The 25,041-nt window shown below is 39.2% G+C and overlaps 1 protein-coding gene across 4 annotated transcripts in view; it reads right to left on the reverse strand.

Annotated features, from left to right (window-relative positions):
* The window catches only part of SCN1A (sodium voltage-gated channel alpha subunit 1), a 126,139-nt gene that overhangs the window by 45,883 nt on the left and 55,215 nt on the right, over positions 1 to 25,041 (reverse strand). For all 4 annotated transcript variants that reach the window (XM_038751115.1, XM_038751114.1, XM_038751116.1 and 1 more), the window contains 6 exons: positions 24,115 to 24,421; positions 17,476 to 17,594; positions 15,568 to 15,657; positions 14,435 to 14,563; positions 10,563 to 10,654; positions 9,224 to 9,493 (listed from right to left, as the gene is read on the reverse strand). In XM_038751115.1, the coding sequence (XP_038607043.1) occupies positions 9,224 to 9,493; positions 10,563 to 10,654; positions 14,435 to 14,563; positions 15,568 to 15,657; positions 17,476 to 17,594; positions 24,115 to 24,372 (958 nt within the window). In that variant the 5' untranslated portion in view covers positions 24,373 to 24,421. The remainder of the gene's footprint in view (positions 1 to 9,223; positions 9,494 to 10,562; positions 10,655 to 14,434; positions 14,564 to 15,567; positions 15,658 to 17,475; positions 17,595 to 24,114; positions 24,422 to 25,041) is intronic.

A 25,041-nucleotide genomic window follows, 5' to 3' on the forward strand; every position in this document is an offset into this window, starting at 1 on the left:
TTTTTTATTCCCATTTATACCTGATATTAAGGTTTTTTGGGTTTCAGTTCATTTAGCAAAAACTACCGTCATGATGAAATTTATCTTTCTAGCATTATCTCTCTTTATTATGTTGTTCTTCATGAGAGTAAGATGACATTGACTTGTCTGGTTTGGGAAAGTAAATTCAACTGTATGGGGATTACATAGATTAGTTTTGTAAAGACAGATAGGACCTGCATGTTCTATTTTATTACATTTCTTCTTTCCAGAGTCTAACATTTCTCCTGCTAATGTATCTGAGCTTTCACACCCTTCACAACACTGGAAAATTAAGCTAATTACATTTGTGACTATGATAGCTGCAAAAATATGCAATAGTAACAGTCCTTTCCACCTTCTGAACACTTAAAAAACTGTTGGCTGTTTAATAATAATAATGTTGGTATTTATTAGGCGCTTACTATGTGCCAAGCACTGTTTTAAGCATTGGGGTAGGTACAAGATAATCAGGATGTCCCACGTGGGGTTCACAGTCTTAATCCCCATTTTACAGATGAGGTAACTGAGGCACAGAGAAGTTAAGTGACTTGCCCAAGGTCACACAGCTGACAAATGACAGAGCTGGGATTAGAACCCATGACCTCTGACTCCCAAGCCCGTGCTCTTTCCATTAAGCCATGCTGCTTCTCTAGATTTGGAGAACTGGCTGCTGTTAGTATCTCTTCACTTCGGTTGCAAACTGAAATCTTTGCTTCAAAGTGGGTTATACTAATAACAATAACTTTGGTATTTGTTAAGTGCTTACTACCGACCAAGCACTGTACTAAGCACTGGGTTAGAGACAAAATATCGGGTCAGACATAGTCCCTTGTCCATCACTAATTTCGCTGTGTAAGATTGAGAACAGGTATTTAATCCCCACTTTACAAATGGGGAAACTGAGGTACAGAGAAGTTAAGTGACTTGCCCAAGGTCACCCAACAGGCAAATGGCAGAACTGGGATTAGAACGAAGTCCTCTGACTCCCAGGACAGTGCTCTTTTCCTTAGGCCACTCTTATGACATTTTTGATTACTTCACACTAAATTATGGCCTTTTCTCAGCATTCCACCCAATTAAGCTAATTGCTTCTGTTTAACCATATGACTTGTTTTTGTCTAGCCTATTTGTGATTGTTCCACTTCAATTCTCCATGCAGCAGATTTCGTCTAAAAGTTTTATAATGGAGACGGCTAAAACAAAAATGATGCACAATGCTATTGTCGAAGCACCATGGCCTAGTGGAAAGAACATGGGCCTGAGAGTAAGGGATCTGTGTTCTAATCCTGGTTCTGCCACTTGTCTGCTGTGTGGCCTTGGCCAAGTCACTTAACTTATCTGTGCCTCAGTCCCCTCATCTCCAAATGTGGATGTACTACCTGTTCTCCCTCCTACTTAGACTATGAACTGCAAGTGGGACCTGATCTTGCTCGGCACATAGTAAGCGGTCAAGAACCGTAATTATTACTGTGGGATGATAAACTCAATATCAGTAGCCCAGTTACGTTGAAAGAATCCACCAAACCCCAACTTTCGCATGCTAAAGAAAAACATTTTGGATGCCTCCACAGTTTAAACAATGGGATCTTATTGACTATAGTACAGCAGATGGCCTTCAGGATGTACAGATCACATGCAACCCAAACGTGGAGCAGACTGGCGAACCTACCAGCATCTGATACACTTCAAGCTCACAGGATATACAATTATTACATCAAAAAGTGATCTCTCACTCCCAAGACAGTTGTTCATTAAGCCCTGGAGAAAGATGCATCTGCAGGGAGCTCAGCAGTAACATCACAACAGTCCTGTTGAAACAGGAATCCCAAACTACAATCCCTAATATCAACAATTGGGCATTTCTCCGTGATAGAGAAATGTGATTTATCATGCAGCTCTCTAGACGTCACCAAGAGCAGTTTAACGTAAATGACTTGAACATAAAAAGTCTACATGCAGCAAAAACAGACTTCACTGATTGCATCTTGTGCAATCCCAAGTCTCAGAAATCAGGGAATGTGTCTACCACCTCTGTTGTGTTGTACTCTTCCATGTGCTTAGTACAGTACTCTGCACACATTAAGTGCTCAATAAATACCACTGATTGATTGATTGTCCATATACTGGCTCGAAGATGTCACAAGTGTCATAGATGCAAGTGCTAAGCTATGCTTCTGCGACACTCTTCCATCACAAAAGAGAGTGAGCGTCTCACAAGGGCATGGAGAAGGTAATTCATTTGACTGCTTTAGAGGCTTAAACCCTAGAAGATGTGCAGTTGATTTGCCAAATTAGACACAACAGGCTAGCAAACTCAAAAACATATATATATGGCCTGCATCATGAAACTCATACAAACAACCAAAAAACTATAATGGCAACACAGACTTAAACACTGCTTCAGAATTCTCTATTTGGGTAGCAAACGAATGATGCAGTGTGTTAGTCAAGGAAGTAGTAGAAAACCAGAAAACCCAATCAAGACCAACACATCCCTTGCGAAAATTGACCAATCAGTAGTATTTTTTGAGGTTTCACTCCAAGCAAAACACTGTTCAATGCATTTAGGAGAATACAGTAGAACTTCCCTCAAGGATCTTTCAATCTGGTGGAGGAGCCAGACACTAAAATAAATTACTGGTAGGGGAAGCAACTGAACCCAAAAATGTATGTGTAAGTGCTGTGATTAATTGTTCCAAGTGTATACAACCCATGAACATAGATGGTGTATCGGCATTCTACCATAATTGAAAATATCAGAATACTCTGACTATTCTGGATAAATTGACTAAACCTCTCTATTCCGTTACCAAATTATGAAATGTTCACCTATCAATTAAAAGCTCAGTCTGGCCACACAACGGGAAGATTTTTGTGTGTGTGTGCACAATCTGGTCAGGACTGTGAGACTGCCTTGGTGTTTTCAGTCCCTCCTCGCCCCCCCCCCCCAAAACACACACACAAGTATAGGTGAATTTCACCATCAATGGTATCCTTTTTGAGTACACATGTAACTTTATAAAAGTTCCGCCATCAGATATGTGATGCTGAATGAGTGATAAGAACAAAACGTAAAAATGTTTCACTATAGATATGGCCCATTTGCTATGATGATCCCAAAGCCCTTAATCAAGCAGCTATAAATCCTTCTTTCTCCAAGTTTTTTCACTATTTGTTTTCTTGGAATCCATGTATTAACACTTCCAATCCAAACAGCTAGACTTTTACTTTGAGTTAGTTTACCACCATCTGCTTTAGCATATGGTTCATTTATTTGAAAGCTGGCCTGTGCATTCTCAACAGTGCATACAAATAGGAAAATCCATATACACATATTGCTATTGGCTGGAACTCATGTTTTCATCATAATGACTTCCCAGAGAACAGGTTCCAGAATATCAATAACAATTCCTTTAGCTCTTTTCTTCTCAAAGAATCAAATAGCATTCAAATTTTTAATGTAGCACCGGGTGACATTTACCTACAAAATCCTGTACAGATCTCACTGGCTTCTCTCCCCTCCCACCCCAAAACTTGACTATGAGAAGATGCCAGCTACGTTTATATTTTGTGTATTTTTCTATTCCTTTCAAATAGTTCAACCTCAGCAACACTCTCCACTCACTTGCATTAGACACCTGTGCTGGGTGAGCCATCTTTTCAATCATATTCATTGAGCACTTACTGTGTGCAGAGCATTGTACTAAGCAGTTTGAGGAGTACAATACAACAGAGTTGGTAGACATGTTCGCTGCCCACAAGGACCTTCCTAAACATTACTCATCATCCCAGATGATATTTCAAAACCAAGACTCAACAGTAGTTCACATCTCTACATCTTAGACACATTCCTCACTTTTCTTAAAAGTGATTCTGAATTCAAGGATGAAGTCCTGAATCGTCTTTCCTGTCCAAGGATTATTATTAGAATGTAGAAAAGACAAAATAAGTTTAAATTCTATTCCCAGCCTCAAAAAGCTTGTCAATTAAGAAAATGGAAAAGGTCTTTAGCTTGCCAGTTTGGTTTTGTTGCTTTGACCTTGGAACTTAAGGAAAAACCTTGAGCAAATTCAACTACAGTACTCTCCTGAATAAAACAAAAGAAATGATACTTGATTCCAGTAACTTCTTTAGTCCATTTGAAACTTCTCTTTTGGCAGGAGCTGTACTGACTTTATACTTTCTGTGACCTTCTTTCACATTCCTAAATTTCAAACTGAAGGATGAATTGCTTTTTCCATCAGATTTCTCATGATGTCTGCCAAACACATGATCCTAGGAGGGGACATGGATCCAGAGACTCCAGAACAGAAATCCAAGGTTACTGCTGAAGTTATTGTCCTTCCACATTCCTTCAGTCTCTAAATCCTGTCAGTGCTTCCTTTTGTCTTATGGTATTTGTTAAGCACTTACTATGTGCCATGCACTGCTCTAAGCGATGGGGTAGATACAAGCTAATCGGATTGGACACAGTCCCTGTCCCACATGGGGCTCCCAGTCTTAATCCCCATTTTACAGATGAGGTAACTGAGGCACGAAGTGAAGTGACTTGTCCAAGGTCACACAGCAGATAAGTGGCAGAGCCGGGACTAGAACCCAGGTCCTTCTAACTCCCAGGCCTGTGGTCTATCCACTAGGCCATACCACTTAGTAATATTTGCAATAGCTAATATTTCACAAAAGTAGAACCCCTTCTCTTGCTCCCACCACCCTGCTTCCTGGTGCAGTTACTTTAACAGCCTCCTTATTAATCCAAAGCGTCTATCACTCATAACACACCAATCCCCTCTTCAAAAACCTCAAACAGCAACCCATTTCTTCCCACACAGAAGAAAGGCTTGAAGGCTTTCTACCAGCTATCTCCCTTTCTCCACACAACTCTCTTCTGCTTCCTCCCAGTTCACTCATTCATTCAATGGTATTTACTGAGCACTTACTGTGCAAAAACACTGTACTAAGCACTTGGGAGAGTACATCAACAGACACATCTCCTGCCCACAGTGACCACCCAGTTCACATTCTTTGCTCTTCCTTAATCAACTCAACTGTACCTTCTTTGCAGATCTCCTGCTTCCAACCCATTTCTCATGGCTTTCCCTCTAGAAAAGACTTTTACCCCTTAAATCCATAAAACCCTGACTCTTCCCACCTTCAAACCTCCTAGGATCACTTCTTTCAAGAAACATTCCTTGACATTCCTATCATTTGGGGTCACAAATCCTCCTCAGATTAATCCTTGCCAATTTGTACTTCCCAAGTGCTTAATACAGTGCTCTGCACACTGTAAGCGCTCAATAAATATGATTGAATGAATGAATGAATGAATCCTTGCCATGCACTTGAGATCCTTTGGGTCCAGATTCTAAAACTCTTAATTCCATCCAAGGGCATCGTAATCTATACTACGCACCACAGGGTTTCCATGACTTCACTATGAAACACTAGGAGGCAAGGTGGTGGTAAAATATTCCGGTAACAGTATAAAATAATTTGAAATGATCTTAGAAGCCAGTCAACTGAACTGCCAATGCATCTCTCGTGGCTCAGTGGAAAGAACGTGGACTTTAGGGTCAGAGGTCATGGGTTCAAATCCCGGCTCCACCAGTTGTCAGCTGTGTGACTTTGGACAAGTCACTTCACTTCTCCGTGCCTCAGTTACCACATCTGTAAAATGGGGATTAAGACCGTGAGCCCCCCGTGGGACAACCTGATCACCTTGTGACCTCCCCAGTGCTTAGAACAGTGCTTTGCACATAGTAAGCGCTTAATAAATGCCATTATTATTATTATCTCTCCCTAGCACATCTCGGGCTGTCTTTGACTTTGAGACCCAGCTGGATGGAACCCGAGGATCCATCTGACTGTAGGATATTAGTGCATACAAATTCCTCCTCTAATTCAGCAAATTGTGAGATTTGTACTGCACCCCAAATCTTCAAAGTTATGCTGACCTGGGGATTAGTTCCAAACCACTAGGTTCCACAGAAGGGTGATTAGGTGATTTTATAAAAAATCCCCCCTGCCGAGTAGAGAAAACATCCTGTCTGGAGACTTTATGGATAGTGGATTCTGCCTGCTGTTAGTCCCCTCTCTCTTCCTTCCCTCCCCCCATCCCCTCACCCTGTTTAAATCCATCACCAGGGGAAATTAGTCACAAAGGGAGGAGCACTTGCTAACTGGAGTGCTTGATGACTCTTTAGTAATGCACTGAATGGTGCCTATTGACTTAGAGTAAAACCCACCCTTCATCTCCGGGTTCACTGTGGCTAACTGTGTAGAGGAGAATAAAGTCCAAAAGACTAAGTTTTGCTAGTAGCAGTAGCATCTTGGAATTCCAAATAACTTCACTGATACTGTGATACCACAATTATTGATGGAGACCAAAAAAAACCCCCTACCTTTTCACTAATTATTCATGCCATAGACTTGGATTACAAAGCCCAGGCTTTGGCCTGACAAAATTGGAACAAACTTTTCTCCACTAGAGCTGAAATTCCTTTCTACGTTGCTTTCTCCATTTCACATCTTGACCCATGAGGAAGATAATGATAGAAATTCCAGCATTATATGCCTAAATGGATTGCGGGGAGATATTAATGGCTAAACAGACAGCAAGGAGGCCCAGCATTAATGGCTGTAAAGACAGCAGGGAATTCCAAAGTCCAGTTTCACAAATACATACAATGCCTTCCAAAAGAGAGTTCTGGGATTTCAGAGGGCAGATCCATTGGTGTCCTTAGGGAGAAACTGAGAAAAAGATCCCCATTCTGCAATGCCCAGAGCAACCCTGAGAGGAGAGAGTTTATTTAAACCAGAAGGAAAAAATATGATGATCACTGTAAAGTTACGTCCATGCCTATGTAAATTCATATTTCCTGTATGCCACACCTGAGCTGCTTCTTGTAGGACTACTTTGGTCAAAGTTTTGTCTTATTTACCAGGATCCCTGTACTTAACTTTCCAGCCTGAAAATGGAATGCTGACCAAAGCAACTTAGTAAGGAGCAGGCATCATCTGAATGTCCCTAATAATGGTATTTGTTCAATAATGGTATTTGTTTAAGCGCTTACAAAATACCATGCACTGTACTAAGCACTGTGGTAAATATGTGGTACATAGGGTAGGACAGGTAGTCCTTGTCCTCCATGGGCTTACTTTCTAAGAAGGCCGATGATCAGGTATTGAATCTCCATTTGCAGATGAGGAAGCTGAGGCACAGAGACACGGCATAGCCTAGTGGAAAGAGTATGGGCTTGGGATTCAGAGGTCCTGTGTTCTAATCCCAATCCTGCCACTTGAATGCTCTGTAACTCTGGGCACGTCGCTTCACTTTTCTGTGCCTCAGTTCCCTCATCTGCAAAAATGGGGATTCAATACCTGTTTTCCCTCCTACTTAGATTGTAAGCCCCGCCTACCCCAGTACTTAATGAATACAATTATCATTATTATTAATAAATGACTTGCCCAAGGTTGCACAGCAGGCCAGTGGCAGAGCCGGGATTAAAACCCAGGTACTTGACTCCCAGGCCATTGGTCATTCTACTAGACCACACTGCTTCTTATTAGGCCCTAACCAATCAATTTCATTTATTGAGGACCTTCTGGGTGCAGAGCACTGTACAAAGAGCTTATTACAATAGAACTCGTATTCTAACCCTCAAGGAACTTTCAGTCTCATATAACTTGGCCATGGGAGGCAACGTAGAGGGAAGCATACATTTTTCAGAATAAAATATATAAATAAATCTAAAAACTTTTATAATTAATAATTCAGTTTTCCTATTTGTATTTTTTTTTCATTTGCAATTTGCACCCAACAAATTGTATAATTCTATTACTACAGTGTAAAGAATTTAGCAGAAGCAGCAGGGCATAGGGGATAGAGCACGGGCCTGGGAATCAGGTCAAGAGTTCTAATCCCGGCTCCACCACTTGTCCACTGTGTAGTCTTGGATAAGTCACTTCACTTCTCTGTGCATCTCAGTTACCTCTTCTGTAAAATGGGGATTAAGACTGACATGCGGGACAGGGACTGTGTCCAAACCAATTTACTTGTATCCACCCCAGCACTTAGTACAGTGTCTGCCACATAGTAAGAACTTAATAAAAACCACAATTATTATTATTATTATTATTATTATTATTATTATTATTATGTGGGACATGGGTTTTGTCCAATCTGATTAGCTTGTATCTACCCTAGAGCTTAGTATACCATCTGGTACATAGTAAGCACTTCACAAATACCATAAAAAATGTGGTGATCTTGGTGAGGGTGAGCCTTTGTACAAGTTTCAGAATAAAATAGTTTATGGGTAATTTAGTTTAAAAACTGAAGTAAAAAGCAATGGAGGGAATTGTTTGGTCATGAATTATTGTCTTCAGGCTCCTACAGCATCATCAACCTTTGCTGAAAGGCCAGTTATTGTGCTGTGTCAGTTATCATACAACGGGCGTGCTTCTAAAATAAATGACAATTTTATCATCGTGCCCAGTTTCATAACTTAAAAAATAAAGTGTAACAATAAGCCTAGTGCTCATGGGTGGCAAAACATTAAATCTGCCCACGTACATGTTAAAAATAAGATGTCTCTCTATCTGCTCCAGGCCAGGAAAGCCTTTGAAGTGTCATGCGCTTGTGTTTGTTTGGGTGGACATACACACACAACCAACACTGAAGAGCCTATGGCATCATAACCCTAGAATGGAGTTGGTTCGAGGGGCCCCTGAGGTGATAATCCCAAGGGTATGTGCCAGGCCTGGTGTGGACTGGGGTCAGTTCAAAGCTACTCTGGAGGGAGGAATGGGATAATGAGCCATAATGATACACATTTCAAATATCTGATCATTTTGTGGAAAAGAAATTAAAGCAGCTCATTTAACCTATTCGTTATTAGGGTAATTTTATTAAAAGTCGGCCTTTTCTCCGACTGACTAGAGATCACCTCACCAAAACTGATCTTGTAATCTGTATTGGGCCCATAATTTACGGGCCATTATTGAGAAGTATTTCTAAAAATCTAAATGACGAAGCCCCAAATTGAACAGGTGCTCAAAATTTTTTTTTAAGGGATCAGTTCATTTTTCCCCAAGAAAATTCATTTCATGAGGTCCCCAATACTTTGCATATGCTTAAATGGCTAAGCAAATTCAGTCAGTTTCAAAAAATAAAAATAGGCACAATTAGAGCAGTAATTCTTACTTTCATCTTGGATGTAGGAATTCCAGTCAAATTCACGGATAGTTTCGTTTACTAGTATTCCATTGTACTCCCAGGTGCGGTTAGTCTCTATAGTGTGCTCCTCCAAGGAAGCGTTAGATGGAGGCCACTGAACACATTTATTCCTCAGGTTACCCATGAATAGCTGAAGTCCTATTAGAGCAAATACACTCAGACAAAACACAGTCAGGATCATTACATCGGAAAGCTTCTTCACTGACTGGATCAGGGCCCCCACGATGGTCTTCAGGCCTGTAAACAGAGAAGAATATCAATATGAAAACGAGAAGCCTTATGTCTTTCACATGACGCAGGTTTCATGCAGAAGCCCAAATACGTGGTTGGAACGCCGGTGGAAATAACACTTCATGGGGAGATTAGGCGCTCGTGAGGATGAATTGCTCATATTTTATAGTCACTTGAAACGATGGATGGGAATAAGCAGGCCTTATTCTATTTTCATTGAACAAGAAATCATGGGATTCTTGTTCCACATGAACCCCAAAGAAAGTAATCTCCCTGTAGTTTTATGTGCCCCAAACCTTGACAATAACAGTTTTATAACATATCTCATTGACAGAAAACATCAAATATCTAGTCAGGCGATGTAAAAGCTTCTGCTATAAAACTGGAGATGGTTTGGAGAACAACAACATTTTAAGATAATAAATCCCCCATGCAAGGCCCATGCTATTTTTATTATCTTATTCCTTTATCTTTGCTAGCAAATTCAAGTTATCAATGGATTATAGTTTTCAATCAATCGCAAGAGTCTTCCATAAATATGAAGATAGAGCATGTTGGCATAGTTCACAGTAATACCCAAACCTTTTGAGAACTCATCATTTTTTTGTTGCTGAATGTGGAGGAGAAAGCTTGACATCATAAGATGCAAACCACCCAGTCTAAATATTGCAATGTCTCATGCAAGAATCTGTTAAACTCCAAGGCTGATTAATATAAAGAAAAAAGCTTATGTCCAAAAGCAAAGAATCATATTTCAATGAAATATTGTCTTATGATCCCTGCCTTTTAGAAACATTGAGTGTAAGCAACGAGGCTTATGTTGAAAAGATGTGAATTCAACGATGGAACTAATTCAGCCTCAGTGTTTAACCTAGCTCTCACCTGGAATGACCGAAATAGTTTTCAACGCTCGGAGAACTCTGAACGTTCTCAATGCTGAGACATTGCCCAGGTCCACAAACTCTGTCACATATCTGTAATAGGGGAGTTCACACACAAACACAATGACAGCACACAAGAAACAGTTGGAGAGACAGGGGGAGCCTACTGCTTTACACTAATCACTTCTCCTTACCTGGAATTACAGAAATAGTTTTCAAAGCTCTCAAGACTCTGAAAGTTCGAAGAGCTGAAACATTGCCTAGGTTTACAAATTCTGTTACATACCTGTAGAATTAAATCAGAGTTATTCAGAATTTGGACAGAACTCATAACACTTACCTGGGCCTTTCATCAAGACCTCTACATTTAGGTCATGCAATTAAAAAAAAGTCAAGATATATATATATATATATATATATATATATATATATATATATATATATATATATATATATAACATGCACTAATATTTGTCCTTCTTTCATCAAAACATACATTTCACTTAAACCGCATAGATTTCATCATTAAGGTATATGTCATGTACATAATAGCCATTTAGAATCTCCAACAGTTTGCTATTAAAGCTGCCTAGAATTAGGTCTGGGATATGTACATATACAAGTGGGGAAACAGAATAGCTATTGCTTTAGTTTTAATTAGTCCATTTCATTTCCAGTATTCCAGGTTCTAATGTGTATTTAAAAATAGTTTTAATAGAAGATTGGAAATAAATCTGGAAACATTCAAATTCTTCAATATACCCATGGAATTAATCAGAATTATTTAGAATTTGAGCAAATTATGTCACATACCTAAGACCAGTAAAACTGCCATACTGGTTCAGAAAAATGATTCAAACAGCCCAATATGCTGCTTCCATCTGTGGGTCGAAAGGCTCTTGGAAGAAAGTGTGATGGTTTCCCTTTGAGTTCCAGCCTCAAGGTTAGGACACTTTCTAAAAGCCCCAACTTTTCTCTCTAATAATCTGTCACAAATCCATTGTAGTTGAATTTATCTAAACATTTAATTAGCCCTCTATTGCCCCTAATTTTTCCCTCTCTTAACTTACTGGATCGAACATCCATAAATTTGTCAAAGTGCTTCTCAAACTTAGTGGTATGCAATCCTCAAAATAGAGCAAAGCCTTGTAAATGCAACAGTATAGTTTGGAACTATCCCCCCAAACATGCATGTATAAGCGCTCACACATGCATGCACACGTGTGTGCGTGCACACACACACACACAAACACACAATATTAAGATAGAAGTGGCTGTCATGCATTAATAATTTTGGTCACACACACAGACTGCATCTCACTGTCAGTAGCATCACTCTGGAAAAGAAAGCAGTTATGCCATATGTATTACATACACCGTTTTTTTCTTCCCGTACAACTTCCCAAGGCAACAAATTCACTTTTTACTACTATCTGTGTGTAAAAAGTGATTTATTTTTCATCTCCAACTTACTTCAAGCTTCAACTGGTACTCCCTAATTCTGGAACTGTGGAAACGAGTCTTTTTCCAAGATCCAATGTGAAAATGGGAAAACTGGGATCCAAGAGGGGCTTGACTCTTCTCTCTTTGGCCGTTAGAAAGCTAATTGATTGTCACTATAATCTTCCTCACATAACTTCATTTTTAATGCTATCAGCTCATTTTAAAATGAACAGATCACTGAGTTCATTTGGGAAAACAAAATCATGAATGTTTTGTATAGCTTTGTAGAACAAATTAAAAAGGAAATTAGTGCGGGAGTAGGACGTGGAATCAGGTCTAATTACAGTAACTCAATGGTAGAAAAGAGAGGTGAGCCAACTTGACCGGGAGTTCAAACCTGAGGTAACTGGAAAGTTATCAAAAATAAAAAATTGCCAGTGCACTTAGTGTTGTGACTCTCTCCTTTGCCTACTCTTTCTCCAGAAAGAGGAATCCCTCATCTATCTTCTCATTTTCTTTAACCAGAGGCCTGCTGCTGTGAAATTGCTGTGATTCTTATGTCCTAGTGGCACCCCTACTGTCTTTAAAGCCTCCCAGTCATCAATCAATCAATTGTATTTATTGAGTGCTTACTTTGTGCAGAGCACTGTACTAAGTTCTTGGGAGAGTACAATATAATGGAGGTTACAGACATTTTCCCTGCCTACAGTGAGCTTACAGTTTAGAGGAGGAGACAGATATTAATATAAATTAATAAATTATGGATATGTACATAAGTGCTGTGAGGCTGAGGGAAGAGTGCATAAAGAATGCAAGTCCAAATGCAGGGGCGATGCAGAAGGGAGTTGGAAAAGAGGAAATGAGGGCTTAGTCGGGAAAGGCCTCTTTGGGGAGATGTGGTTTTAATAAGGATTTGGAGGTGGGGACAGTGATCACCTGTCAGAGGGAGGGTATTCCAGGCCAGAAGCATGATGTCGACAAAGGGTCTGCAGTGAGATATATGAGAGAGGTACAGTGAGCAGGTTGGCATTAGAATTTGCCATTAATATTCTACAGAGAAATGGGGACACAACATAATCTTGCATTAGCTTCAGACAGCAAGGATCTAAAATGCCCTTTGGTCCCAACAGTGTGCAGGCTGGGTTGTAATAGGAAATCAGAGAGGTAAAATAGGAAGGGGCAAGGGGATTGAGTGCTTTAAAGCCTATGGCAAGGAGTTTCTGTTTGATGTAGAGTTTGACGGGCAATGATTGGAGGTTCTTGAGGAGTGAGGAAACATGGACTGAACAGTTTTGTAGAAAAATGATCTGGGCAGCAGAGTAAAGTATGGACTGGATTGGGGAGAGACAGGAGGCAAGGAGGTCAGTGAAGAGGCTGATGCAGTAATCAAAGCAGGATAGGATAAGTGCTTGGATAAATGGGGTAGCAGTGTGGATGAATAGGAAAAGCAGGTTTTAGCGATTGTTGTGAAGGTTAAACCAACAGGATTTGGCGACAGGTTGGATATGTGGGTTGAATGAGAGAAATGAGTTGAGGACAATGCCAAGGTTCAGGGCTTGTGAGACCATTTTCAGGCTACCTCCATGGATTCCCACTCTTTCAGAACCCTTCTTTCTTGGCATTGTGGAGCTTGTGCAGAGAGTTCAGGTGTGGCCCTGGGGGCAGCTCCCCTGCTACCTAAAAAGCCACAATAGCAAGTGAGTGTGTATGTTTGTCGAGGCTGGAAGTTGGCACTTCAGTAATGAAATAAGCACTGGTCCCATGTCTGAAGACTAAAAGAAATAAACGCAGCCCTAATAAAAATGTTTCAGTGGGACTAAAGGAATACAATAGGCTCTTCTTTCTTTTTCTCTTCTTTCATTTTTGTTGGATTCTGATTGGGATGATATCAAAGGAACTCTTCAGTAGGGAGATATTTGTATTCTCTTATGTGGGAACATGGGCTGGAAGAGCGAGCATGATAATCAAATAACAATAATAGTAATTGTGGTATTTGTTAGTTGCTTACCAGGTGCCCAGGACTTTGCTAAAAGCTGTTGTAGACACAGGATAATTTGATTGGACACAGCCTTATTGCTAAGAGGGCTCATAATGGCACAAAAGGTCAGAATACCTGAGTTCCAGCATCAACCTAACCACTAGATTGCTTTTTGAATTTGAGCAAGTCACTTATCTGTGCCTCAGGTTGCCCATTTGTAAAATGGGAGTGATGTTACTTCATTCTCTTTACCCCTTGGGGTAACTGAAGACAAAATTACCTAAATGAAGTAAAAATGCTTGGAAAAGTGAGTAAGAGGGTGTGGTAGTAAGGGGCTGGTTTTAAGGATTTGTTTAGTCAGGAAAGTAGCTTTACTCAGGAATTTATGGACAGGCAAAAAGTGATATTAGCAAAATGCTTTATGGGAAAGTGTATGTTTAAAATTATTAAATATTTAGTAATAAATTCTGGTTTACCAGTGGGTAGGACTGCATGTTTTTAAGTTAACCTAAAATAGACTAAGGCTAAAATGTAAGTTTACATAAGTTTACACTCTGATTTTTTTTTAATGACATTAAGAGAAAACATGGAATGTCCTTCCGAAGTATTACATGTCCTTATTACAGGGTTAAAAACAATACTTACGCAAATGTGATGACAGTGAAATCCAACCAGTTCCATGGATCTCGGAGGAAAGTAAAATCATCTATACAGAAGCCCCTAGCAAAAATTTTTATAAGTGATTCAAAAGTATATATTCCAGTAAAAGTGTACCTAAAGGAAAGTATTTAAAAGGAGAGTCAAGAACTATTTTTTTTTCATGGTGAAAATCACTTTTTCATCAAAGATACAGTAAAACAAATGAACTACAAGTAAAGGAAGACATGGATGAAAGTGGATGGAAATGTTCAATTATAAGAAAATGTGGTGAGGGCTACTTTTTTTTGATGGCATTTATTAAGCGCTTACTATATGCAAAGCACTGTTCTAGGCGCTGGGGAGGTTACAAGGTGATCATGTGTCCCACGTGGGGCTCACAGTCTTAATCTCCATTTTATAGATGAGGTAATTGAGGCACAGAGAAGTTAAGTGACTTGCCCAAAGTCACACAGCTGACAATTGGTGGAGCCGAGGTTTGAACCCATGACCTCTGACTCCAAAGCCTCTTCCTCTTTTCCTGACTCCTCTTTTCCACTGAGCCATGCTGCTTACTGCATATTGACTACAAACTACTTTCCAAAACATTGGTAATAAAAGATAGAGGCACTTGGGAACTGTTCAAGGCACTCAATTGGTAGTTTGGCCAGTCAATAATATTTTGGAAGCATAAGAAGCTTTCCCAACCTTCAGTCATAATGATACCTCTTAAAAGAACTGAAGAACCCCAACAAATTAGTAGGGGAAATGTCCTCCTTTCTTAATGAGCCCACTCCCAGCCAAATAAGGTCAGAAAATAGAGAGAGAGCATGAATCCCGCATTACAATTGAAACTGCTTTTCTTGCTGACTCTAGAGAATTAGCAGGCCATGGCTTTATTTAGAAGAAATGGAAGTGGCTTCAGAGCCCTATTTTGCCATTAACATTCTACAGAAAAATGGTGACACAGCATAATCTTGCATTAGCTTGAGACAGCAAAGATCTAAAATGCCCTTTGGTCCCAACAGAACAGATTTCCTTAGCACTTCATCCAACTTCCTTTAAAAATCCTAAACAACAGGATCCACAAAAACATTTCACTTATAAAGATACAACTTAAAATCAGAGTTTTTTCCACTTACTCTACATTCTTTGTCCAGTCTGGAGGGTTACTCATTGTCATAAATACGCAGTTCGTCAAAATAGTGCACATGATAAGCATGCTGAATAATGTAGATTGTAGTTAAGAAATATAAAAAAAGAAAACCTGAATATCATTTCCCATAGCTAAGAAATTAAAGTCCCCATTTTGGCATTTGTGGAGAGTTCAAAATGCAGCATTAAGCTGGATAACATTCCAACTGAACTAAATGCCCTAAACTTTAACAGAATACTGAGAAGCAATGGTATAACAGCCAAAATAATACTGCCTTAAGTTTATAGAGCATTTTTTATTTCCCCAAAGGTTTTTTTCATAGCAATTATTTCATCTTATCCTCACAACATCCCTATGAGGTAGGGATGAAAGAATACAAAATTTCTGAAGCATTAGTTCTCTCATTTGAATGAATGAGCATAAATGACCATGGTCAAATACATGATGCTACATTTTTGAAGGCTCAACATGAACTATAGGGTTGTACCTAAAATTCAATTATCACTTATCAAAAATTTTACATCAAATGAACACATGGTGGCACTAAGAAACAGAAAATACCAAAAGGATCCTTTCCAAGTGACCATAAATCCTGAAAAACATAATTTACATCACTTTAAAAATCCCTTATTATTTAAGCACATATTTTTGAAATAGCAATAAGCAAAAAAATTGCAAGAAAATATCTTATCACAACTGTAAAAATAAAGCTTCACATAGCTTAGCGACTTGAAAATCTGACGCCATAATAGTTTTAGACTTCAAAATGTGTTTTTTTAAAGTTATATATGGAAGTTTTGCAGTTTAATTGAAAGAAAGGAGCATTGAATACTGACATGGCTGCCTTGTAAGTGGTTATAAATGTAAGAGACTCTAGAATATAGGTTTTCCCTCAGGAATACAAAGGCAGAGATCCCATCATCTCCAATGTGAATGTCATAACCTAATCCCTAAACACTAGTTTAGAAATATATTTAGTGTTGCTGAATAGCTTCTTCATTACTTTTTGGGCACTGCCACATTTCAAGGCACTGCTACATTTCAAAGCCACAGTTCAGTGGCTTCTAATATGAATTTTAGCCATAAATGGGGATACCTGCTACTCACGCTATCTATATAAGCAGTGCCAAGGCCTTCTTTGTTGTTTTGCATTGCATATGAGGTAAACATACTTCAACTAAAATAAAAAATGTGAAGTTACTTAGACCCAGGAGATGTTTACATTTAACCTTACAAGAGGGTGCTTTCTATTCTAAAAGGCTATAGAAAGTAGAAAACCTAATTGAAGAAATATACATTTTGCACAAAGGTAGTGCAGACAGCTTATCCTTGTGAGCCAGAATATATAGTTATAATAATAATGGTATTTGTTTACTATGTGCCAAGCACTGTTGTAAGCACTGGGTAGATACAGGGTGCCATATGGGGCTCCCAGTCTCAATCCCCATTTTGCAGATGAGGAAACTAAGGAACAGATAAGTTAAGTGGCTTCCCAAGCTCACACAGCAGACAAGCGGTGGAACCAGGATTAGAACCCACATCCTCTGTCTCCCAAGCCCTCTGACTCCCTCTCTTGCCACTAAGCCATGCTGCTTCAACAGTAGCTTCTGATCCACATTCTGTATTGGGTTTATATCTTCATATAATACGATTTTAGGTGCTCAGTATCTAAGAATATTCTGAGGTTCATCTGAATATATTTTTACAGAGTTTATCTATCACAAAAAGTTAAGAATCTACTACCATATGGGAAAAATAGATACAAAATGAAACCGATGAAGTGAAAAGATATGAACTCTTCCCAACTTATTTCCACATTGAAAGTAAAAAGATAAACATAATTCAATTATCTGAAAATAGCTAACGTTAGAAACAACCACTTGAAAAAGGATATGAATGTACCAAAATCTTAATAGCTAATCTCCTAAAAGGATTGAAGGGAGCTAAAAGGTACAGGGCAGAGGTGGCACTGAATCGGAAGATTGTCTTTCCTCTGTTCAATACTATAAAAGTCTGCAAGAAAGGAACACAACATAAAAAAAGAAAAACAGTTTAAATCTCTGACAAACACCTATTTCTTCAGCACTAAACATGTCCCCTTTTAATGGCATACCATACCACATTTCTCCATGGGCTCAAGAAAGACATGGCATCCCTCTCCTAGGGATTTGAACAAAGACTCTGCTACCATTTCCAGTAGCTACCGGATGTCACTGACCACTCAAGCATTTCAATAAAAAAGTGAACATTTCACTTTTGCACATTTTAAACTGGAAAAAGAGTTATACAAGTATATTTAATTTAAAAAGATGATTTAAACATAGATAGTAAAGCAATTGTCTTAAGGATTATAAATGGTTTCAATAATCCTGTGCTATTCCTATATTAATTCTATCAATATATCCTTTATACATTATTTTCTTATATGAATGGTAGATGCCATTGATGCCTGTCTACTTGTTTTGTTGTCTGTCTCCCCCTTCTAGACTGTGAGTCTATTGTTGGGAAGGGATTGTCTCTATCTGTTGCTGAACTATACTTTCCAAGCACTTAATATAGCGCTCTGCACAAAGCAAGCGCTCAGTAAATACGATTGAATGAATTCCACAAATGTGTTTGTAATATGCTGCACTCTTTTGCTCTATAATTTCTTAGGAGAGGGACTCCTCACTTAAAATAATGATATTAATGATACATATTGATTTAAGCACTTTTGTATAGTATAGCAAAATCTATTCTGGAGAATCAACATATATGTATGATCCCATTGAGCCCAGTTCAGCCTCCTATATTAGGAAAAACTCTGTTATGATTATACAGTATATCTTTAAGGTTTAGGAAAGTTTAAGAACCAAAGAAATTAGTACAGGGCAATGCACCCCAGTGACTGCTTAAAAACACCATTACTATCTGAGATCCAGCATAGATAGGAACAAATCAGGTATTTTGTTGCTTTATAATATCCCTACACTGATTTCTCAGAGAAGATACACAATATGGCACCTAAAGTGAACTGAATTCAGCCAGTAGATCAGTGGATGAAGAAAGAGCCCTAGCCAGATTGGACCATTAAAAGGATTTAGCAATTTGACACAGGTAGTGAATGTTGCAAAGGGCAGAAAACATTCTCTCAAGTAGTTTTACTTGTTCCTGTGAGCAAGTGGGCAATAATACTTACTCCAAGCAATATACCTTAGCTCTAAGGGAAAACTAAAAACAACTTAGTAAGTTAATCTCTTTTTGCAAGATACAATATGTAGTCTAAGTTTACAAAAGATAATGGGTCATAAATTTGTAGAACTGAATTTAAGAAATTTGCATTGGTGTATGACTTCCTACCTGTCACTAAGCTTGGAGTACTCACCTCCAAGAGGATTGGCAGGAGACAGAGTCAAAATAATTTAGAGTATCTTTGTAAAAGCAAAGGTTTAGGGGAGAATCCCTACTTGGCACTATTTATCTACCAAACCACTCTTTTGGCTATGAGATGGCCACCAGCAGAGCTATTTTTTTGTGGGGTAAACTAGTGGTTGTAGTGTTATTTATTGAGTGCCCACAGGTGCAGTGTACTGAACTAGATGAGCCAGAAAATATTTACAAAATATTTACAAACTAGCAAAGGAGAACAGGCAAAAGTCAAGCTTTCAGGTAAAACTAAGCCTGGAGGATAAGTGAGTTGGAGTATGGTAGAAAACATGAGAAATAATGACAATATTAAGGATGAAGAAAAGAGGAAAAATCAAGTCACATTAAGAAGGTCAACTCAAGTGATAAGGTTTCCCTTCTCCTGGAAACATCCAATCTTGGTTTCACTGACACCGTCCTTCCTGGTTCTCCTCCTATCTCTCTGGCCACTCAATCTTAGTCTCTTTAGTGGGCTCCTCCTTTGCCCCCCACCTCCTAAATATGGGTGTCCCTCAAGGTTCAGTTCTGAGTCCCCTCTATTCTCCATCTACACCCACTCCCTTAGAGAACTCGTTTGCTCACATGGCTTCAACTACCACCGCAGTGCAGATGATTCCCAAATCTACATCTCTAGCCCTGATCTCTCCCCCTCTCTTCAGTCTCACATTTCCTTCTGCCTTCAAAACAACTCTACTTGGATGTCCTGACATCACCTCAAACCTTGTATGCCCAAAACAGAACTTCTTAAAATCCTCTTCTTCCCCTGACATTCTCATCACTGTAGACAGCACCATGTACCTTCCTAGCTCACAACCCCATTATCCTTGTCTCCTCTTTCTCAATCTACATATTCCATCTATCACTAAATCCTGCTGGTTCAACCTTCACAACATTGCTAAAACCTGCCCTTTCCCCTCCAGCAATTGCTAGCAAGTTAATTCAAGCACTTATATCAGCCTCCTGTCTCTCCCCACTCCAGTCCATACTTCACACTGCTGTCTGCAAAAATGTTCAGTTTGTTTCCCCATCCCTCAAGAACATCCAAGTGGTTGCCCATCCACCTCCATATCAAACAAAATCTCCTTACCGTTGGCTTTAAAGCACTCAATGACCTTTAAAGCACTCAGTCAATCTGCCTCATCTCGCTGCTCTCCTACTGCAACCCAGCCCACATACTTCACTCCTCTAATCCCAGCCTATTAACTGTATCTCAATCTCATCTATCTCACCACTGACATCTCACCCACATCATGCCCCTGGCCTGAAATGCCCTTCCTTTTCATATCAGACAGACAATTTCTTTCCCCACCTTCAAAGTCTCATTGAAGGCCCATCTCTTCCAAGAGGCCTTCCCTGACTAAGCCCTCATTTCCTCTTCTCCCACTTTCTTCTGCATCAACCTGATTTGTTCCTTTACTCATCTCTCCCTCAGCCCCACAGCACTTATATACATATCTGTGATCTATTTACATTAAAGTCCGTCTCCCTCTCTATACTGCTTGCCGTAGACAAGGAATGTGTCTGTGATATTGTTGCACTGTACTCTCCCAATTACTTAGTACAATGCTCTGCACACAGTACTTGCTCAATAAATACAATTGATTAATTGGGAGAAGGTGGCTGAAAAGGCACTGACAGTTTAAGATGTTAAAATTTTAGCACTGAAATTTGGAAACGAATGAGTTCATATTATTTTTACCACATGCTATAGAATATTTATTTTCAGTAAGATGACGTTAGGATAGTACAGTACCCTTTTAAGACCAGCAGCAGACCTGAAGGGCTGGCCAGAGATAGAAGAAGAGCTGAGAGCAAGGAGCTACTGCAGGAGCAGCTATTCTGTAAATAGTTTATAAACCAGTTGTTACCTAAAATGTTCATTGCCTGACTTTATTAATACCACATATTCTCCAAATGCTAATAGTAGCTGTGATTTCAGAATCAGCAATATTAGTCTCAATGACATTTCCTGAGTTTAAACCCTTTAGAGGAATCAGGCTGTACTGACCCAGCCTTCTACGTTGCTCTAATGAAGTGCACACTGTTCAGTTTAGAACCCAAGTAACCAAAACTCCATTGCTCATTACAAAATGCAAATACATTCTTTTTAAAACAATGGTTCCAACTTTAACAACTTTTCCCAAAAGAAAGAGTTGGAGTTTAAGACTGCTTCTTCAACTTCAAATAATCCCATTTTGAATGATAGACATTAGATCAGGGAACAATTTTTTAAAAAGCCAGAAAACTTACCTAGAGACCCAAAGATAAGAAATATAAATTCTGAGTTCTTCTACCAACATTAAATAGTCCACATAGGCAATAACAATATTATTTCCAGTAATATTAAAAGCTCATAAAACTGCTAATGATGAAAGGTACCACCTAGACTAGTTAGGTAAGCTCATAGTATTACAATACATACTCTCTACATTTAATACATTGATTTTCATGGAAATTAAAGAGCTTTAAAGTTCACTTTGTACTTGGTATGATTTAAATGGGAAATGACGAATCTTTCTATGACATCAAATTTGAGCTGAAACAGTATGCGTTCTCCAGCAGTGGTTCACTTAAACTAAGTTTGGTTTGTTTTACTCTGTCCAAAGCAATTTATTTCCTTGTAACTATTGATATACATTGGTTAATGCAATTTTTCAAATAATAAACTGTACACCACTGAAGCAGTGTTTTGGGAAACAGCAACTGTTCCACCTATCAAAAATGACTTCATAAATGAATCATAAATTCACAATACTATTAGTCCAAGTCTCCCAGGCTCTGAATGAAATGCACAAAAGTACCTCAAGAAATATTCTCACAAATGAATCCTGGCTTGCCAGGTGCTATTTTCTAGTCACTGTTAGATAATTAAATTTAATTATAAAATGTGGTAAATATATGTACTTAATTGAAACTGCAGAATTGTGAAACTACTCAACTCTTGGAGAGAACAGTAAAATTAGCAAAGTATTCAAGCAGAGAAATTAAAATACAAGGAAAATGCATATTGATAATTTTTATGTCTTTCACTTAATGTATCTATTCAAACCAGGAGGAAAAATAAAAGGCAAACCTGAGCTATTGAACTACCTGTTCAGACCATCGTTTGGCCAATAAGTAAATTACAATCATGGAGTAGCTTGGGTATTTCAGAAGGTAAAGCTAGTAGGGTGAATCTGTCCTAATTTGCCAAATGACGTCCTCAGGGTACCCTAAGGAGTAAAGTGAAATTCCCAGATATAATCCCTAGCACAATCTAGTTAACTTTCCTATGCATTTTAAACATGTGGGAATTGCAGTGGAAATATCTTACTTGTCATATTTACATCCCTCCTCCTAGACCGTAAACTCCTCGAGGGCAGAGATGGTGCCTCAGTAGACACTCAATAATTGTTATTCATGATGATCTTATTTTGATATCTTACACTCATAGCACTCAAACACACTTCGAAAAATCTGGCAAATTCACCAAGACTCAGTTGACACATAGTGCGTCGACACATTTTGAGGAACGTCTATCTGCCACCACAGCCCTTTGCTTGACACACCAAATTTAAACTAAAGTCCTAAAGAAGCTGACTCAGGGGGAGAAGGAAACAAAGGGGGAGAATAAGAACCAGGCACCTTTTCAGCAAATCCTCTAGAGAGTTAACGTGCGATTAACTCCTTCAGAAGGCAAGCCAGCTCTGGTTGGGAAAGCCACGAGAGCAAAACAACCGAGAGGGGGAAAAAGTGCAGGGAATGACGGACTTTTGGGTGCAACTGACACTTTCGGGGGCAATCCAAACATGGTTTTGCCTCGGTCTTGGACTCCAGGAGCTGGCCTGGATTCCAGGCCGACTTGGAGGCCAATTCCAGGAAGCTGGGAAGTGGTGTCAGGAGCCTGCTCTCTCCTCGGACTGGTGGCCTGAGAAATCAGTCAGTGCATTTCCCCAGCAGGTCGACATTCAAAACCCCAATGGCATTTCCAGGAGTAGCAGCCAGTACTAATGGGACAGGATGGGTCAGGAAGGAGTCTGTGGAATCCTACTAGGTAGAGATGAGGGTCAAAGGGAGAGAGACAGGTATTGATGAAGCGTACGCTGTAGAATGCTCTCAACCTCTCCTCTCTCATGTACATTTTAAGTACTAGGCTTTTAAATATTTATCCAAAAATTATCTTTTAAAAATTTATGAAAAAGACAAGACCTTGAGAACCAAAACCCCTAATTTTCCACTGACTCAGTGATTCAGAAGAAGTGATTTCATAAGTCATGGTGTTTTCCAAGAAAATACCACTGTGCTGTAGAGGCTTGATGGGACTATGCTTTGTTTTGTCCTGTGCGATAAAGGCATGTAATGGGGGCCCACCTGCCTCTAACAAATTTTCTAGAAAATTATGGCACACCTTTAATAAGCCCGCTTAATGAAGAGAGAAGATAGTCACTTTTAGCTGGCTTTCAATAGAGCTGTCCTTAAAAACTCAATTCTGGAAATTTACTCTTGAATTTGGTACATTATAGTAATTACAATCAAGGCTTGTTTTAAAAAATTGAAAAGACAGACACGGGGAAGTGCTTGTATGCAAGGAATTTCATTCAATTCTGAGGATTAAAGTATTATCAATTTCATAGCCTCACCAAATAGTGATAAAATGAATAATTTCATAAATCATAAGTTGAATTAACTTTTATATTTTCTCCCTATTTAAAACCTACAGTAGGACCAACCAATATTTTGCTTTTCAGTGTATTTATATTATCCTCTAGCACAAAGGAAATAATTACAAATTTTCCCTTTGGGATTTGATGCTATTAAAAAAAAATGAGGCCTCAGAGTATATTCAATGGAAATAATTGAAGTGTATTCAATTAACCATTTCACAGATTTTCAAAGAATTCAAGTTCCTTTCAGCACTCTCTACATGAAGGCCCCAAAGTGCACGACCACCTTTCTTTTATGGGTCTCTACCAAAAGCTCTCAGAGGAGGCTTGAGATCATTTTGGCGTGAGGAACCAAACAGCTCAAAACAGCTCAAATGGTAAAATTCTAAAGATCTCCTAGTAGATGCAGTTTGAGTGGAGGTCCAGTTTTCCAAGTTACACAGTTCGCCAAAGGTGGAAGGACACAACTGATACTGAACACTCACTTTTTTATTGACGTAGTATGGGTCCAGATCTTCCAACGGGGTCGCCACCATTCCTGGAGGAATGTCTCCATAGATAAATGGGAGGGATTTCCCTGCTTCCAAGTCACTGTTGGGTTTGGGACCATTGTCATTTGTCTTGTCGGGTTTGGGATTCTTGGCTTTCTCTTCTGCGATGCGGTTTTCAATAGTTGCGAGAGATTCTCTGGTGAAGTAGCTGAAGCTGTCAGGTCCTGGGGGTACAAGCACTGACGGCTCCATCTTGTCATCCTGCACATTTTAATTACCATTTATTTGGCATAGGAAAGTGCTGAGAAAAATGAGAGAACACAAACATCTTAGAAGACTGGAAAAAAATACCATCAGTGTCAAGAAATGACTTTTGGATGGGTATTAGGGTAACTTCATTATGCTAAAAGATGGCATTGAAGCAATATTTAAAATATCAATTTTCTATTTGATGTTAAAATTGCCTAGTGAAATGCAATTTGGGTCAAAGTTTAAGTTTCTGATTTTATTTCCCACTGTCATAGACGAAAGAAACTGCCTATAAAAGGAGATGCTCTAATTATACCTCTAAAGTGTCCAAAGATGATTAAAGCTGCAAGTTACTGTAGCTTTTCCTTAGTATTCACTCTCTGATCAGCTTCTGACACTTCTAAGCCACACAGTAAGTGGGGATTGGAGAAGATGAAAAGGGGGAGGGAAGGAAGGGAGGGAAGGAAGGGAGGGAAGAAAGGGAGGGGAGGGAAGGGAGGGAAGGGAGGGAAGGGAGGGAAGGGAAGGAAGGGAAGGAAGGGAAGGAAGGGAAGGAAGGGAAGGAAAGGAAGGAAAGGAGCTGCCTCGAGAAGAGACAAAGACTGGCAAAAGGATTCCCAAAGAGAAAAAAAGAAGATAAAGAAAGGAAACAGCTGGGTGCAGAATAAATAC

Source organism: Tachyglossus aculeatus, chromosome 9 (genome assembly GCF_015852505.1).
Source record: "Tachyglossus aculeatus isolate mTacAcu1 chromosome 9, mTacAcu1.pri, whole genome shotgun sequence".
NCBI classification, from domain to species: domain Eukaryota; kingdom Metazoa; phylum Chordata; class Mammalia; order Monotremata; family Tachyglossidae; genus Tachyglossus; species Tachyglossus aculeatus.